Here is a 19,429-nt window from a genome sequence, read left to right as displayed (position 1 = left end):
AATGGTATCTATAAGCTCACTGAGAGACAGCATAAATATTTAAGCTGGAGTCAAATGATCTTCCAGCCCATGTTCCTAGTATCCTATCCCCTGGGTAAGACCCTGAAGTTCACTTAGAGGGTCATTATGCGGGCAAGGCCTTTCAGTGTCTGTTACACAAAAAGTACAAACACGCGACACTAAATATCACAAACACTCAGATATCCATATATTTGCAGCTATGTGAAAATCATCCCCTACATCAAATGCAAATGCATTGCAATTAAGGAAAATATGGCAACCTAGGCACCAAAATTCAACAGGACTGAAAATGGGCTAATGATTCATGCGTTTTCACAGTAATGAAAGAGACCAGAGTGGATGAAAGAAGAGATTCCTCAGGAAAAGAAAAGTCTGAGCTCAGGGGGAACAACCAGCATATGCGCTGCCTAATAGGGGTGCAGAGGTTCTCAACTTGGCTGCATGCAGCACCCCACAGACACACACAACAGGAAGTACTTCCAAGATCTTCACTGGATGCCTAAAATCATGCAGAGTACAAATTCTATATAAGCTATGCTATTCCTATAAATACATACTTACAATAATGCTTATTCATAAATTAGCACTTGAGATTAACAAATATTAAAGATAATAAAATGGGACAATTAAAAGGACAGACTCCAATAAAAGTTTAAAAGTAGCAATTCTTTTTGGAATTTTCCTTTTAATATTTTCAGATGGAGGTTGACAAACCAAAATCACCAATAAGAGTGGACTACCGTGTGTAAGGACCCATCCAGCCCAATTCATCAACTTCTCTGAAGGTGTCTAAAGGCTGCAGATGTTTGAAACGAGGCAACCGAGCTGGGCACTGAGGAAAGAAACTGTTAAGTGAGAACTTCAGTGATCACGATAGGAGGCAGAACCAGTGCATTCTACAACAGAGCTGGTGTGGGACCGGGATGAGAAGGAAAGCAGAGCTGGGTCCTCTTGTTGTGTATGGAAAGACTAAAGGAAAACAGCTGTCTGTGGTAGAAAGGACGTTTAGATAATCAAAGCTTGGTAAGCTAAATTTAGACGATATTCTTAACATTAGACTGCAGAATACTGTCATCCTTACTCTACATGGATGTATTTAAACTTTCTAAATAAGAATCTCCTCTTTCGTAGTAGACAAAGTCATATCTCTGCTCCATAATGTCCGGGTGCCTCTCTCCTCAGTCAGAAAAAAATCCAAAGTCCCTCCAGTGCCTGGCCTGCAAAGACCTAGCAGCTTGCTCCTCAAAGTGAGGACCCAGGACCAGCCACAGCAGCTGCAGCACAGACAACCTATGAACCTGTGGGAAACACTGACTCCCCCGCCTCATCTCAGACCTACTGAATCAGATTCTACCTTTTAACAAGATCCCCACATGACCTCAATGGACATTAAAATGAGAAGAGTGTCAATCTGCAGCTGTCCAACCTACCGGCATGAGTTCTCTGGATCACTCTCAACCATAACCCCATCATCCAACCTACTAGCCAGCATCAGCCAAAAGGCATGAGTGAAGCCCTTCTAGGCTACACAGGCCCTAGTTTGACACACCAGCTGAATAAGAACCTACTCAAACCATGACTGTGGCGATAATCCAATGAGTTCTGGGCAATTTATGCTAATGGACTCCTCCTAAGAGCACATAAATTCCTAGAATGTAGGGAACATTGTGCCCTGTGTAGTTCAGTGCTCAGCACCATGTGGGTATTCTAAAATATGTACAATGAATATGGAAGGGCACAGTGATAGCAAAGAGAAACTTGCAAGTGAAAAGTAAATGCCACAGAAGCCTCCATAGTCGAAACCCTAGAAAGTAGCAGAAAGCTTTTCTGAGTTCACCATAACATTTGCCTTTTCAGAGTAACATTGAACAAAATAAAATTTTGATTACTTAGGTAAAAGAATATTTTAGCCAAAAAAAAAAAAAAAAACTATGCGCTCATGAACTGTACCAAATATTTCCCAAACAGTTCTAGTATCATGGCGCTTGACTTGCCTAAGGCTGCAGAACCATGTGACCTTTAGAGTATCTTTCATATTATGAAACATTTACTCTCCCCATTTTAAGTTCCTCCAGTTTTTAGCAGATCGCAAATCGATGAGCCACACCATCGCATGTTGCTTCCCTTCTGTCTTGCCAAGAAAGAAAAATCTGCTGCTTTGGATTCATTTCAACAGTTGGAAATTCAGACAATCACGTTTTATGTTTCAGCTGTTCCCCACTGTGTCCGTATCGCATAAACCCGTGAGTGTGAGACACCTCCATGTTGTGAAGCTGGTTCTCTTCCAACTAAAGCACAATGTCCATCGGAGAGGGGTGACAAGCTGGAGATGCTGCTGCAGCACCACCAGGGAGCATAATGCTGAAAGCACAATGCAGCCTCGTGAAGAGCACACACAAGTTCTGCTGGCAAACAGAAAGAATTCTCTAGTAAATAACTTTTTTTTAACATGAGGTCTCATTATGTTGCCCAGTTTGACCTCAAATCCCTAGACTCAAGTGATCCTCCTGCCTCAGCCTCTAGAGTAGCTAGGATTATCGAAACCATCCTTTAAAGTGCAAAATTAACTTATTTTCATTTTATAGGGAAAAATACAAGATAACCTGCAACACTAAGTTTCTGTCTTCCTGGAAAAGTGGAAAAAAACTGAATTTTCTAAAGAGGCTCACTAGTCAATAATAGGTACAGTGTATCTGAACTCATAGAATAAGTCTCATCAAGAGGAAGCATGGCCAATATATGACAAGAGGCAAAAAAAAAAAAAAAAAGTGACTCCAAGAACAGCTAAGCTTTAGGATCCTCAGGGTTTCTTTCAGAAAGTGCAAATCCACTCAAGAACAGTGTCATCTGTACATACATTTGCAAAGACCTAATATCTGGCTTCTGATTGTTTACACACATAATTATCAATTGCATGATAAACTAAACATAAACTGAAGATCAGTGAAGTCTCCCTATGAGATCACAGGGTTCTGATCAATAGTATCCTGTGATTTTTTTCCTCTCTTTCCATCACACGTCTTAAGTCTATACTGTGTGAAAGGGTAAGGAGAAAACTATGACAACTGGACTTTTGTATTAGTCAGGATGGGAAAAGATTCACAGTGATAACAAAAGACCCTATGAACCTGAGCAACTTGAGCCACAAAGGCTTATTTGTAGCACATAATATATGTGTACTCTGCACTGGGTGGGAGTGAATGATGTTCATGAGACCCCTCAAGGGTCGAGACTAATGAAGCATCCACCACCCAGAGCTCTGCAAGTCATCCAGGCAGATGTGGATCATTACAAGTCACTCTCTAACTTAATGAAGGGATGTGTCACTTCTGCACACAGTTCACTGACCAAGTGAAGTCAATACCCACACTTCACTTCAAAAAACATGAAAACTCAATCTCATCCTATTGCCAGGAGGAGAAACAAATACCCGGTGCTCAGCACTAATGACTGTTGTGGGCGCTCTGCACTCCTGTCCCTTTTACTGCCGTTACCTGTTTCAGAATGCATTGCAGAGGGCATGTGAACTGCAGAGCACTCTCCTAGGAGCCATGTGGGACATGAAGATGAACCAGACAGAAATCATGTCTTTAAGGGAATCACTAATGGGAAAGATGAGATGGATGGATGGATGGATAGATGGATAGAAAGAGAAAGAATGTGTGGGGGAGATAGAGCAACTGAGACAAGGGCATTTTAAACACTTAAGCTTTTAGCCATAAGAAGTGTTATTTGAGGAAGTGACGTCTGCAAAGAACCCTGCAGAATGTGAGCAATCTGGATATGAGGATGTCCAGAAACGAGAAGGGCCTTAGCACAAGCAGAAAAGCAAGACACACGCAAAAAAATGCTGAATGATATTTAAACAACGAAGGAGGAGCAGAGGAAGAAGAGGAAGGAAAGGAAGAGGAAGAAGTCTTTGTAACCAGGGGCAAGGAGCAGAGGGGACAGCTGAGGACATGTGCAGCAGTTCAAATAAAAAGTGACAACAGTCTTTGATATAGGAACCCATCACAACTGAAAGGAGGCAAGAGCTCTACTCTTAAAGCATACATCCCACAAAAGAAACCCAGATTTCCCATCTCTTTCAGTTGACCCAGAAAACACAACTCTTTTTCCCTCTATCTGCATGAGCCTGAAGGCCTGGTCATTTGAGGCTTGCATCTGATAAAACCCAACAGGTCAGAGGGATGGGGAGACCTATTTCAATTGAGAGTTTGGCTCTTGGCCATATCGCCCAACCAAGAGAATGTTCCTCCTGTAATTAAACAGAGTTAACTCCCAGTGAATGTTTGTTCTATCTGTCCTTAGTTTGTTTCCTATCTCCTCGGATATTTCTGAAGCCACTCCTTAAGGACTAAGATGCACAGTTTAATTTATGTCTGTTTGTTCTGGAGTCTATGCTCCCTCCTCTCACAAAGACTGAAATTCAGAGTTTTGGCCCACCGAAATGGACAATCCAGGTTGGCCCTGCCATGAACTTTTCACCATCCCAAGAGTCTACTGCTTATTTTATACAGAGCTCTAGGGCCCTCCAAGTGCACTGAACCTGCTTATTTTTGCTACTCCTACTGTTCCTACACAGAGAGTGAAATCTGCCTGTGCTCTAAACCTGCTTTGTACTACTGTCCAGCTTTTTCTTTTTCTTTTTTTTTTTTATCACAGTTAGTTCATTATAGAGAAGCAAGCAAGTCTTTTAGTATCTCTTAAAAATATTAGTATATTTTTTTTTTTTTTGGATCACAGTTAGTTCATTATAGAGAAGCAAGCAAGTCTTTTAGTATCTCTTAAAAATATTAGTATTGAGCAGCATAAACAAACCCATTAGCAGGACAAGTAACTAATAGCTAGTAACCTTTTTATTTTATTTTTTTGTACCAAGCATCGCAGTCAGGGACCTATACTTGCCTGACAGGTGCTACTCCATTGGGCTACATCCCCAGGGCCGGCTATTAACATTTTTTTTATTGCTTTATTTTAGGTATACAATACAGTTACACTCATCATAGGGATCTTATACCTTTACGTGATGAATCTTGGTTCTTATTTTTTCCCCATTCACTGCCCTCCCTTCACCCCCTTCACCCTTTCCTATTTACAGACTTTGTTTCCATTTTTTTCTTTTTCTCATGCTTTTTATTTTCCATTCTTACCTTTTCCTTAACCCTCCCACTTCCCCTACACCTTTAGATCTTTTCTTCCTATGACACAATATCAATTATACATTTTGATTCTCCTTTATACTACATGGTATTTACACGTGTGTCCTATTAATTTCACTTAAGAGTATGTGCCACTATAAACATGTGTGAGCATATATCACTGTGGTATGATTCTTCTAATTCCATCCAGTTTTTTCATTGGGAGAACTCCATGCCATTTTCCTCACTGTTCTAAGAGGCATCTTCTACTGGCATCTTTAGGGAGATAATCACATCCAGCAGGATCCATGCGCTTCTGTGGGATCCATGGAGAAGAAACCCTATATTTAGGATGAGCTGGGACTTGGCTCTCAGAATGGACGCTATCAGGCTGAGTACTCTGATTCTCACACAAGAAATGCTCATGCTCATGCTCATGAAGACAACATCAGAAAGAATGATCCTTGTGGAGATGCCAAAGTCTGAAACACTAAAAGATAAGTGGTAGGCTATTTTCCAGGAAGCCTGAGCTTTGGAGTTCATATACCCATGACTCATCAATCCTAGATCATTGCTTTTTACGCTATCTCTTAGAGAACATACAGTGCAGTAACTAGCCTTCCTTACTCACTAGTTTGTAGATTTTTTGGGGTAATTTTTCTCCAGCATTCAGATTTGTTTCATATGTACATGTCTGTGAAATACTTTGTCAAACACTATCCAATGACTCCTTTCATAGGTCATGTGTGTGCTTCAGAGTAATAAGACTCCCAAAGAGGAAGACAAAGGAAGAAAAACTTAATTACACTATATTCCCTAAGAGAATTTTGGGGAACACTGCTATGGGCGTCAATGAACTAAAGTCAATGAACAAAAAGAATAATTTCACCTATACCTCTATTTTAGCTATACCTCCAGAGTAAGGTACGGGTAAAGAGGTGAGACTTGAGGAGTCAATTTCCAGAACAACAATGTATTCAGTGACTTTCCAAATGGAAAGACTAGCAAAGAAGAGAAAAGGCACTGGACACCATATCTGGGTACCGAAAAGAAGTTCAGTTTGACTTTATTAAGTGACAGATTAGAAGAGATGATGAGGAAAACATTTCAGGACTAGCAGGTACAAGCCTTTAAAAGTCTAGGGAAAAATTTTGCTTTAATGCACTAGGCAATGGGAGATTCTGGTGGCTTCAGAACAGAGCAGTGTGATGACCCAAACTAATCTTTAAGCCCATCCTCTCTAGCCTCAAGCCCCACCCCTTCCTGTTTGTTGACTGCGCACTGCTAACACCAGCTGTCCTCGTCCCTGGCCTCTTGCACCTAAAGTCTCCTCTACACGGACACATCCCACTGCTCCACGCTGTGGCTGGCTCTCTGCTAACTCAGCTGCCTCCTCATGCTCTCCCTCTGACGTGCCGCCCTGTGCAGCCTTCGTAAAGGAGTTCTCACTCCTGCTCAACTGTTAATCTACTAATATAATCTGCTCTCCGATAGCACTGGTAACTTGAAATTCTTATATTCGTTTTATTACCAGCTTATGGGGGCCCTCTCCCTCTCTAATATAAGCTTCATACAAGGAGAGAAATGTAGTAAGATTGTGCCTATGGGAATGGCTAACAAATGACAACTAAGTAGCAACTAACTAAATAACTACAGCTTTATGTATGTGTAGTTAATCTATCACATACTTTACCCATTTAAATACATATTTTGTGTTTCTTAGTATATTCAGAGTTGTGCAAAAATTATTAAAATCATTTGTCACCTCAAAAAGTAATCTCACACCTATCAGCACTCACTCCACATTTCCCATCAATCCTTCCAATCCTAGGCAACTACTAACCTAACTTCTGTCTCCAGATTTGCCAATTCTGAATATTTCATAGATCTAAAACAATATACTATGTAGCTTTTTGTGAATGGTTCCTTTCACCTAGAATAGCATTTTCAAGATGCATCTATATTATAGCAGGCCCCAGAACTTCATTTTTATTGCAAGGTAATATTCCATTGCATGGACATACCACATTTATTCATGAGTACCAACAGTAATTTCTACATTTTACTATCATTATTATGAATAGTGTTGCCACGGCTGTGTGGGTACAAGTCTTTGTGTAGACAAATGATTTCATTTCTCCTGGCCACATCTGGTAAAAGAATTGCCAGGTCATATGGTACCTTCATGTTTAACCTTTAAAGGAACTGCCAGACTGTTTTCCAATTCCTTCTAACTACTCTACATTCCCAGCAGCAGTATATGAGGGCTCGGATTTCTCTACATCCTCATCAATGCTTGTGATTGTCTGTGCTTTTTATTATGATAGCCACCTTAATGAACTCAAACTCATTGACGTTTGGCCTTGTATTCCCCTGACGAGTAATTATATTGAACATCTTTACATGTGCTGGTTGGCCGTTTATATCTCTTGTCTGGGGAAATATTAATTCAGATCGATTGCATTCATATTTAATTGGGAAACTGTTCTTTTATTATTGAGTGTAAGAGCTCTTTACATATTTTATAAAGTTCTCTATCAGATTACGATTTGCTGATATTTGCAGCTCCCAATTCTGTGGGTTCTCCTTATACACTCCTGACAGTGTCCTTTCCTATCTGAAAAAAAAAAAAAACAATGACCAGAACCAGTCTTTTATCACAAAGAAAGCCTGTGACCACCTAACAAGTCTGTGATAAATTAGTGAGAGGGAAGGGCATAAAAGGGTAGCCCAAGTCACCTGCACCCTGCCAACCTCCTCCCGCGGTGCCTGCGACTATCCACACCTTGAAGCAACGACAGCATTTGATATTAACTCAAAGAAGGCCACAGTTGGTAAACTGGCCCATGAGAACTAACCCAATAGAAAGACACCCCCGCCTTTGAAAAATATGACACACAGGGACGGGGATTTAGCTCAGTGGCACAGCACCTGCCTTGTAAGCGCAAATACCTGAGTTCGGTCCCTGGTACTGAGGGTAAAAAAAAATGACACATGTTTGTGATCTGAGCACTCTGGGAAGCTAAGGCAGGAGGATCCCAAGTTTCAGTCCAGCCTGAGCATCGTAATCATTTAGCAAGATCGTGTTTTAAAGTAAAAAGAAAGAACAGAAAAAGAGCTGGAGATGTACCTCAGTGAGAAGGCTCAGGCTTTCATCCCCAATACATTAACAGAGTTAATTAATTAATTAAGTTTAAAAAAATAAAGAAAAAGGGTTTTATCAGAATCCAGTCTGTAATAAATCCCAACACACACACACACACACACACACACACACACACACACACACACGTTAAATACAACTGGAATAGGTTTGGGATGAGCTGCCCTATAATTATGGACATTGGCTTAGAAAACCAGAAACCCTGGGATTATCTGCCCTCCCTGCGTTATATGCAGACTGGTGAGCACTGCTGGGCTTTATTTTGGTTGAGAAACTCCAACTAGAGAAAACAAGGCACAAGCCTGGGAACAGGAATATAGAGGGAATAGTGTATTTTTACAGCTGTAAGAGACCTCTCAGTACAGAAAAATACCACACCTGAAGCACTTAGTACAAATATATGGGCCCTTAAACATGTGCACACGCGCACGTCCGTCACACTGAGACACTGGGAAAAGCGTCAAGGAAAGACTCACTTTTAATAAATCTTAGTTTCAACGCTGGCATGGTATCCAAAATGCAATTTTCCCAGGACAGAATTAACTTAAGTAATGCACAGAAGACTATAATAATAACTCAAAGCTTCTTTTGTGATGCTAACCCTAAATTAACATACCGATTAACATACAAATGCAAACAACATTAATCTAATATTGTGTATAGCAATCTTAAAATGTATTATGAAGACAGCAATCTATGAATAATTTTATAAAACCTATATTTAAAAAGATATCTACTCTTCTGTAAGGCAGTAAAGTTTAGGAAAACAATACATAAAAGACACATTCAGAACAAGCTTCATTTTGCTATACAAAATATGCATATAAAGGGCAGAATATGTTAAGTGAATAAATTATAGTTATAATAGCTATTATAATGCAGAGACGGAAAGGAGCCTTTATGACAGCCTTAGGTGGAAGTAAATCTAAAATGTGAAATACCATTTAAATTAAAAAAAAAAAATTTTTTTTTGTACCAGGGATCAAACTCAGGACCTTGCCCTTGTGAGGCAGGCAGTGCCATTGAGCTAAATCCCCAGCCCATATATGCCATTTTTAAAACTTCCTTAAATATTATTTCTGGTTTTACACTCTCTGCTTACACTGCTTCTCCTCTATTCAGTGCTCAATGCAATCTTCAGATTTTAAGTCAAATAAATGTTTGCACATTTGGGAGTTGAACGAAATCACTCAGGTGTGTGTCTTTCTCCCTTAAGGACTGGAGTGCAAATAAACACACACACGTGTATAAAGCAGAGATAGCACCTACATTTATCCACGGAGAATTGATATACTAGGCAAACTTAGTTTTTATCTGTTCAGTGGGTGCAGCAGCCCAAATTACATGGGACCCTCATCTTAGCCACACTGATAACCCTTCGGATTAACCAGCCTCAGTTTCTCGACTCCTTCCAACCTACTCGCCCTTCCCTGATCTCTATCTGGGCAACTCATCTACGTGTACATATCTAGTGCCTGACCATCAAGGACAACAGCTTTATCTAATAGCTTACAAAAATCCCTCTGCGATGGCTCTAAACTCTCCACTTCTCCAACTATTGTCAAACTGTCCCTCCAGGCTTATTTTCAATTTACAGCCCTTACACTCATGCTTTTCTTTACGTCTGCAAGTTCTGTTTTGTCCATTTCACCTTCCTCGGTGCCATTCCAAAGTTGGTCCTCTTGTATTCAAGAACTGCTTATCCCTAGTTTCCTAGCCTCTCTGCCTTCTTTCTCGCCCTGTTGCTACAACTCTTTGTCATGTTTTAATCTCAGTGTCATGAACATTAGTGAGAAAAGAATGAAATAATCACAACCATTATATTAGCGGTTCATGTTTTCCACTCATTCATTAGCTAACTATTTACTGGGCAAGTACAAACAGCAATGCTATGAGGCCATTCATTTCACAGTGTCCTATCTTTGATTTGTATGATGATTTCCTAAGAATGTTCCAAAATACTGGAGCAATAAGCCACTGATTCTACCTGATCCCACTTCTCTGCAGGTGACTCACATCCCTTTAGTGACACAAATATTAGGGCCATTCTGCTTGTTCTCCATCCAAAACAAACTCCTCAGACTCCTGTCATCTCTCATTCCTCTGTGGGATCAGAAGCACCAGTGTTCCTCTCCTCCTGAACTCACCTCTAAGCCTTTTACTTTCCTATCCCACTCAGCATGTGCTACTGTGTGTTTCATCCTGCTAGATGCACCGCCCTGCACCTGCAAAGCTCTCCAGCAAGGCAAAGCTCGTGATCACACTCACATGCATGCACACACACACACACACACACACACACAGATACCCGTACAGTGTGAGTGATCACCACTTCTCTTCCACCTTGGGCATGTCTAAGTGCAAAGGGAACATGAAAAATAATTAAGGGAGTGATAGATATAATGCAGGTTTAAAAACTTACATAAAACAAGAGATACCCGTGTACAGTGGCACATGCCTATAATCCCAGCTACTACAGAGGCTGAGGCAGGAGGATCACAAGGTTGAGGTCAGCCTGAGCAACTTGTGGACTTAGCAATATTCTATGCCAAAATAAAAAAAAAAATTGTTTTAAAGGGCTGCAAATGTAGTTCAATGTGGAGGCCCTGAATTAAATCCCAGTACTGCAAATAAAACTGTACAGAATCTTCTTTCTTGACTAAATTCTCTACCACCTACTACACATTTCTATTTGTCCGTCCTATCTCTAAAACTAATGCTGATTATCTCACCTGTAGAATCTGGAGGAGAAAGAAGTCAGCTACAGAGAATGGCAGTTACTAGGGTAGGGAGGGAGATGAAATGGGGAAAGTACATCAAAGACGATATTATGTAAGCTAAATGTATATTCAGATCTAATGTTCTGCAGGGGTACACATACAATGACTTTGCATTGTTTATTGCAAACGCTTAACACACTAGATTTTAGATCCTCTTTATAAAGAAGGAAGGAAGGGAGAAAGGAAGAAGGAAAGAAGGAAAGAGAGAAAGAGAGAGAGAGAGAGAGAGGGAGGGAGGGAGGAAGGGAGGGAGAACCAGGGCACACACATATGAGATTTCATGACATCGCGAGGGTGAGGCAGAAGGATCCTAAATTCAAGACCAGCCTGGGCAATTTAGCAACTTAGTGAGTCCCCATCTCAAAATAAAAGATACAATGAGTATAAAAGCCCTGGTTTAGTCCCCAGTACCTCTAAAAATTGAATCATTTAAAACTCTACAATGAAAACAACTTTTCAAAAAAACTAATCCTGAATCTATACTTTTGTCCTTAAAAACGCTCCTGTAGCAGGGGATTTAGCTCAGCAGCACTGTGCCTACCTCACAAGCACAAGGTCTTGAGTTAGATTCCTGTCATCAAAGGAAAAAAAAAAAAACACTCCTGCCAACTATGCTAAGTCTACAAACGAGGCCCATCACTCTTCTGTTCCCAAAGCTGAAACATGCCAGCAATCTTCACAATCCCCTTCCTCCTTATTCCCCACTTCTACTTAGTTACCAAGCCTGGTTAAATCTACCTCTACAGGAATTTCCACCCAGGGTGTAGTGGAGCATGCCTGTAATCCTAGCACTCAGGAGGCTGAGGCAGGAGAATCACCACAAACTGGAGGACAGCCAGAGCTATATAGTGGAGTTCAAGGCCAAACTGAACAAATAAAAACTTCCAAATCTTTCCATTGCCACAGCTTCTGCTTTCGTTACCAGTAACCTTTACCAACACCATAGCCTCCCTGCCTCCTCCAGTCCTTAGGTACACTGCTCCCATTCATCTCCCCCGAGACAGGACTGAACCAGACGAATGACTACTTATCTTCCTGAAGGATATTATGGATAAAATTGTCCTACACCTTGAGAAGAGAGAACGGCATGATCTGCACGTAAGCTGGTGACCTCTCATATCTGCTGAATCAACAGATCCCTGTCTTCTCTTCTTCTGGATCTTCGAAACAACTTCTTATCCTCTCTAGTCATGTTTAAACTCTCTACCCTAGCATTTCTGGTCTTGTGTAATCAGATGTGCAGTCCTACATCTGTTTTCCCTTAATCTGGTAACAACATCACACTTTTCTTTAGGGAGCTGTCCCTCCCCAAGTGTTGGAATGCTTACTGAATGACGGGGCTGGACATATGACCCAAGCTGACCCACACAAGTCCTGTTGCCCTCCTGGACTGGCCAAGTAGGGTCACGATCTTACTCAATGATCTTTTCTTAGTGGTTACATTCAATACTGGATAAAAAGAGGTACTAAGATTCATACAATTCTTTGCTACTGTGTGGAAAACACCTGTTTAAGAATGAAGTCCATATAGGGAAACAGAAAAATAGTGGACATTAGCACTAACCCTGGCTTTTCAGCCAGATGGGCCACAATCACTCTTTTAAAAGTCTTGGAACACCATAGGTCAGAATTCAGAATTCTTCAGAGAGGAAAGTATAACAAGGCACGTGATGGAGAAATCATATACACCTCTGCCTGGATTGAGGACAATATCCCTATACACAAACTCATTCATACTTTTCAAGAAAACAAAATAATGTCATAACTAATGCCAGTTTAGGTCAGCATAGGTATTGCCACCAAGAAAAGGCAGAGCAAATGAGGTAAGGTTTGGTTGCAAAAACATTCGGCTTCTATTTTCAGAACCACACATAAAGGCACGCGGATTTGACAGAGTTCCTGTGTCTTTATCTGCCCGTTGTTTATTTAAGTAGCAGGAGTTGGGTTCTCTACATTTGCACCTAGTACACTCTTGTGGGCCTAACCATGCTCCAGTTTTATTTCCCGCTGCCCTTCTTTCTATACACACTCACACTGCAGTCAAACCAAAAGTTATGATCTTTAAGTACAAACTCTTGTGACCTCTACAGTGTGTGCTTTATCAACACCAGAGCTGCCCAACCACAGTCGGTTTACACTATGGTCAGTTGCCACAGCCCCACACCTGTCTCCAGTGCTTTTAGAGATAACATGTAGCCATCGTCCCACGGTGAATGTAATCATTGCGTACTACAAATCTGTACCGATAAAAACAGAAAGTATAGACACTGCTATCCTCTTTGGATCAGGCACTACACTGCAGCCCCTTCCTTTAGCCCCCATTATATTGCCAGCAGCCATCACCAGACTCTGGAAAATCACAAACTGCTCCAATAACAAGGCCCAGGAGCCTCAGAATTCTCCTATTTTCCTTTGATCAGGCTTTGCATCTCTTTGGTGTCCTAATAGAACATGTAATGCTCTCCATGCCTTTATCTTCATCCTTAGGACACCTAACTTGCACAACAACTTTGTGAGGTGAATGGAATAGGCATTGGGGTTCCCTATTTGAAAAATGAGGACCTGAGGGTCCAGTTGGTCAATAAAAGGAAAGTCCTTGAAGTCTCACTCCAATCTGGCTCCTGCTATTTTCTTTCTTATTTCATATTCCTCCTGAGATTATTCAAAACTCTAGAGTTTAAAGGCATTAATTCTTCCTCCTTGACACCCTTGGGTGTACATATTATCTATAGAGACTAGGGAGAAGCTGGGTATGGTAGTGCACACTTGTAATCCCAGCAATCAGGAGGATGAGGCAGGAGGATTGCTGAGTTTAAGGCCAGAGTTGGCTACATAGTGAGTTCAAGATCAGCCTGAACTACATAGAGACCTTGCCTCAAAAAAAAAGGTAAGTAAATAACAGAGGAAAGAAAAAAACCAGTGAGAATACTGCATCAGTTAATTTCACAGTATGCAAATTTTACTGATAAAAATAAAAATTAATGGACATATGCGTGTGTGTGCATCCTCCAGCACATAAGACTGTCTATAAGCACTTATCTACCATACAAGGAGCCAAAACCAGCTTTTCGTTACCGAATCCAATCTGAATTAACCAACTAACACAATCCCCAGTCACAGTGATGCCTGCAGATACTTTGGAGACCTCGTATAATGTCGCCAATCAACAGCACAAATGCTCCTCCCTGCCCAGGCATACTGCCGGGTCAGGACTCCCTCTCTGAGCCAGAGTCAGACATAGCTGGACATTTTCCCAGCATACTACCCTGCTTCTCTGGCTGACCTTTTGGGTTAAAACCTCTGGATACAAGCCCATGAATGATCGTGATAAGACAAATCCAGTTGCTTTGGGGCTCAAAACATGCAGTTTCAAGTAGACCCCACCAATCCCCAAGGTCACATCCAACCCATTCCTGGTCTATGAGGTTCACACTGACCCACCACTGGCAGGCCATGCACTCTGAATGGCTTTTCCAGTCAAGGTTCCCCTGTTCTCCCTCCACTGACCTGTCCAGGAGAAATACGCCCATGAAAGCAGCTGGCCAAGGTCAGGGCTGAGGTTCTTGGACATGAAGAGTCAGCCTGGACAAAGCCAGATGTATCCCAGGGAGCAACCTGGGACTACAGCCTCAGTTTCCTCTCCTCTTTACAACACGCCTAGGAATTGACCAGGGAGTAAGGTCTGCCTCCACACAAGCCATCAGCGCAGGGCTGTACCCTATCTCTAGCACCATCCATAAGTACCCACAATGCATTGCCCACCGTCCCTCAGCCTTCCACTCTGTGCTGCTCAAACCACAGGTCCGAGCTAACTGCAGAGCCAGAAGCCCTCAGCACTGTTCTGCACAAGGTTCTTTCTGCTCAAGTATCTCTCCTTACCATGAAAATTCTTCTGACTTTATTCATATAAACTATATTCAAAGCTATATAAAATATAAATTTTATACTTTAACTTTTTCTTCTCTTTCACTGATTTTCAGCAAGCTTACCCTATAATATTTAATAGGGTACAACAAGAGTCAATGAGGGAAAAAGACATTGCTATGGGAAATCAGCCTTAACTGTTTAGAAATGCACATGAAACTATTTTAAAATTGTCTGTTGAAATAGAAAATCAATTTCCCTGTCTACAAAACTTTTCCTGATCTTTAAAATTTGCATCTTCCATTTTTAAAATGGATTCCTTTCTCCACAGCAAAATCCAGTAACGTTTGGAGCTCATTTATGTTAACCTTTCTCCTTTGCTTCAGATTCAACAAACCTTTTATTGCAACCCTAACTATGTGCTGAGCAACGCATAGTTAATTCACTCCATTATCCAGAGATTTATCATTTTACAGATGAAGGAACAGGGGCTCCATTAAGTTCAGTGACTTTCCTGCTTTCAGTCTGGCAAGTGGTCTTTTCAGTTTCCAAGTTCACGTGCTGTCCACTGGGGCTCCAGAGAAAATATTTCTGCAGTATGGCTTGCACCTGGTGTTAGCCTTCTGGAGTCTGTTTCAAGATACGCTATACAGTTTGGAGAAGGGGTTTTGCTACTGATAATCTCCGGCTTGGAATCAAGGATTATGGGCAATTTATAGAAAGATAAATACAGCTAGAGCATGCTGCAAACCATCTGTTCATAGGGGATCTTCTCCCTGGATTCAAATAACCAGAAATTAATTCCTCACTGTAGATTTAGTCAAAACTGAGGTCTGCAATTAACAATATGTCTGTCTTGATCTTTGAAGTCATTTCAATTCTCTAACCAGCATTCTGCTAGCTCCAAAGGTCAGAGCACAACATTAGGGAAGATGGACAGAGACCTCTTCCTCCTTCTCTGTGCAGGCTAATGAAAGCACACCTCTTTCCCTCAGCCAGACCAGCAAGCACTGGTTGTACTGTATGTATACTAAGAGCCCGGCAGAGCTACCAGGGGAAGAAAAGAGGGGCACTGTATAGCTAAATATGCTATCATAACTCTATGCTAACATAATGGCTACAGCAATGATTAGGGTTTCGTGTTGCTCAAGAATTTCAAGGCACAACTATTTACAAAATGTAAGCATTTATGAAAAGCTACCAAAACTTAATGATATTGCTACAGCCAGGGGGCAAGGAAACCCTACTAACTGTTCCTTTCTAAAAGTCAAGCATGTCGTTTTTCCTTGTTTGATTGCTTTTAGTGTTACTCTGCACACCCTTTCAGTGAACAAAAGAGGTACACCTATTCTTTTCTGGAGAAATCCCCACATCGGAAATTTTACCTCCGGAGTCTTTTAAATGCTAAGGTACTACATAAAACACTACATTGATATTCCAAGTAGACCATCAAAACTGTACCTTTACTTAGGGTGAAAATTCACTACCTTATTCACTTAGAATATCATACTGAAGATACGAAAAATCCTACCAGGATAGTAAATGACTTACAGAAATAAAAACAGGTTTAGTTCCAACTTGCAACACATGAGACCCCAATCCCAAATGGGGGAAAAACAGAACATTCCAGAGACATTTGCAAATTAGTTACTGCCCTCAGCTGAACCACACAGCTGCTTTATTGATGGAAAGGAAGAATAACAAAAAGATTTCTAAAGTGTTAAAAGGTCAGTGCAGTAAAGGATGAATAACAAATAAATTTGGGCCTTACAGTGCAATAATATTGCATGCATGAACTCAATTTACCACCCCAAAGGCTTAGCATAAGCTTATGTTTCTTTGATCAACAGAGGAAACGCTTTACACTACAGAGTAACTGATTTCTTACACTGGTTGTGGCATCAATTCAAATGGTCCTCGGTAACCTCGGTAAAGCTAAATTTCTGCATTTGGGGCTGTAAAAGCCACAATAAACAGTATTAGTAATTTCTATGTAGACTTTCTTAGTGCTACTTTTTAAATGCAAAGCCATGCATCTTCATTATAAGGCCATTACAAGGTCAAGTGAGGCTCACAAGTGGGTTGGGTGACAATTTCTCCCCTTCGGGATGCCTCTGCTACCATACCTATGTTCTAGGAGATCAGGAGGACAGGAGCGCCTCTGTCCTTGCATGTCACAAAGTTTCAGCTAAATATGTATTCACTTGTGTTTGTTTCCAATCTACTGGGTCACTAAGATCCAGAGAAACAGGCTTTTATTTTTTTCCCTCCTTCCCCACATGGGGTAGAGGGGATTCCATAAAGGCAAGACCCATAAGACAACAGGCTTGGCCCAGAGTAGCAGGTAGGAAGCATGGCTTTGCCACTGTCCAGCTGCATGATCCTGTGAGGTCAGCTTCTCACCGGTCATGTTTTCCTCGCCTGCTGTATGTGAATACTCACCAAACAAGGTCGTTTTTATAGCTAAGACGGGAGAGAAAACTTATCCTTCCAAATACGCCCGTCATTTGGAAGATGCTCAGGGTCAGCTGAACCTGAGAAAAGACTCTCGACAGATTAATGGGTTTACTGTCCTTGCAGTATTATCCTTAACATTTGCATCACCTAGATATATGTAGTGCTCAACTTTAACCTCTGGTTTTGAAAAGGTCTGAACGCATCTGGTGCTTTTTATTGGGGGGGAGGGGAGACAGTAAACCCCAAGGGGCCATTTGAAAGCAACTCTTGTATAGAGGGCAAGGGCTCAGGCAACAAAATGTGGCTGTATTCCTTTATTTCCTTGGAGGAAGAAGGAAAAACTTTGCGCCTTGCTCTGGTCTCGGTCCCCCACAGGACTAGCTTCTCTGGACTATGTCCTCTTCCTGGGAGGGCAAAGAGCGAGACCTCGCGCTCCTGCTCCTCTGAACCCCCGGGCAATCGCCAGTTTCTTCGAGAAGCAGAGGCAGAAGCTTGGGTTCTTCACACCGGGTACCGCTCCGCACACCCCAGTCGCTGCCCACACCCCAGTCGGCCATGGGTGAGAGTGGGAGTCCCACCTTTCTGGACAGGAGCACACTGGCATCAGAAACCATCTGTACTCTCTCGCTCCAGCGGTACCAAACGACTCCGTCCTCTCCCTTCGCCCTGGCAGAGCACGTAGGGTGCGTACGCCGGGAGCAGTCCCCAAAGCGCGTCTGCTGGAAGAGCGCCCAACCCCATTATTCTCGCTGCCCGTTGCAGCGGAGTCGCGTCTGAGCAGGGCCTGGGACCCCTCCGCTCCCCAGCCCCAGAGACGCCTGAGGAGGGACATTTTAGGGAAACCCCTTCTCCTCCTCCATTTCTCTCAAGGTCGTGCGGGAAGAGAACAAGGAAGCCAAGACCTTTCAGCTCGTACTGCCCCCAGGTCTGCCGCACTGCCAACAGCCCGCCTAGATTTATCGGTATTCTCCCCAGGCGCGACAACTCTCCCGAGAGTCCACAGGCAGCACCCGCCAAAAATGCCCGCGCCCCTGGAGACTACTCAACTCTCGCCCCACTGCATCTTCCAGCCTAGGCAAGGTTTCCCCTGTTCCACTGAGCAGGGATAAAGGATTTCCAAAGTTCCCTATTTCCCCGTCCAATTTCCCCCTCCAGGACCCCACGCGGATCGCGCGCAAGGGGAGTAAGCCCCAGGTCTCCCCTAAATCTGCGCCTCCACGGGGTCCCGCCCCCCACCTACGTCTCAGTCCGGGCGATCCAGCGTCTCTAGAGCCTAGCGGTTCTCCGGCCCGAGGAGAGGAAACTTCTTTCTGAGGTGAACATAGACAAGAACGCGAAAGGTTTTTCCGACCCCGCAAACACCGAGGGCGCGCTCGCCCTCTAACCGCCCCCCCAAAGAGCTCAACACCTCCCACACACGCACACCCGGCCACCAGCTGAGACTTTTCCTGGAGCTACCAATGCTCCTAGACTTTTCCGGGTCAAAAGGTCCTGTGGAGTCTGAAACACTACGGGGTTACTCTGGGTCTTTCCAGAGACCCTACCTGTCCCGCGTGGCTTCCAGAAAAAAAATAAATAAGTAAACAAAACGCAATCCTGACAACTTTGGTGTACGTGAGTTTCTGTGTGTGTGTGAGAGACAGAGAAAGAGACACAGGGAAAGAGAGAGCGCGCCATACAGCATCGCCCAAGAGTTAGGACCACAGCTGCGGGAGCACATCTGGAAGAGGGGGAGGGGGGTCGCAACAGAGGGGACCGGCAGCCCCCGGCAGCTCCCCGACAGAAGGCCCGGTCGGCCTGGAGTCTTTACCTGTCCTATGTTGATGAAGCCGTACTTGCTGGCGATGCGGTCGGCCTCCGGGTAGCCACCGGCGATCTTGACCGCCCAGTGGTTGGTGTAGACATGCGTCCGGCACACAGGGAGCAGGCAGCCCCCGAGCAGCGCTAGCACGCACAGCAGGTCCAGCCGTCCCGGGCAGCAGCAGCGGCTCCCCCAGCCCATG

At 42.8% G+C, this 19,429-nt stretch overlaps 1 protein-coding gene across 2 annotated transcripts in view; it reads right to left on the bottom strand.

Annotated features, from left to right (window-relative positions):
• Nucleotides 1-19,428, bottom strand: part of Pcsk5 (proprotein convertase subtilisin/kexin type 5) — a 410,777-nt gene extending 391,349 nt beyond the window's left edge. For both annotated transcript variants that reach the window (XM_033757658.1, XM_019207714.1), the window contains exon 1: nt 19,237-19,428. In XM_033757658.1, coding sequence (XP_033613549.1) covers nt 19,237-19,428 — 192 coding nt within the window. The remainder of the gene's footprint in view (nt 1-19,236) is intronic.
• Between the last annotated feature and the right edge of the window lies 1 nt (nt 19,429).

This window comes from Fukomys damarensis, unplaced genomic scaffold, assembly GCF_012274545.1.
Source record: "Fukomys damarensis isolate Sample0158 unplaced genomic scaffold, DMR_v1.0_HiC HiC_scaffold_31, whole genome shotgun sequence".
Lineage (NCBI taxonomy): Eukaryota > Metazoa > Chordata > Mammalia > Rodentia > Bathyergidae > Fukomys > Fukomys damarensis.
The sequence above is the reverse complement of the archived record's forward strand: the minus strand, read 5'-3'. Positions and strand labels throughout refer to the sequence as shown.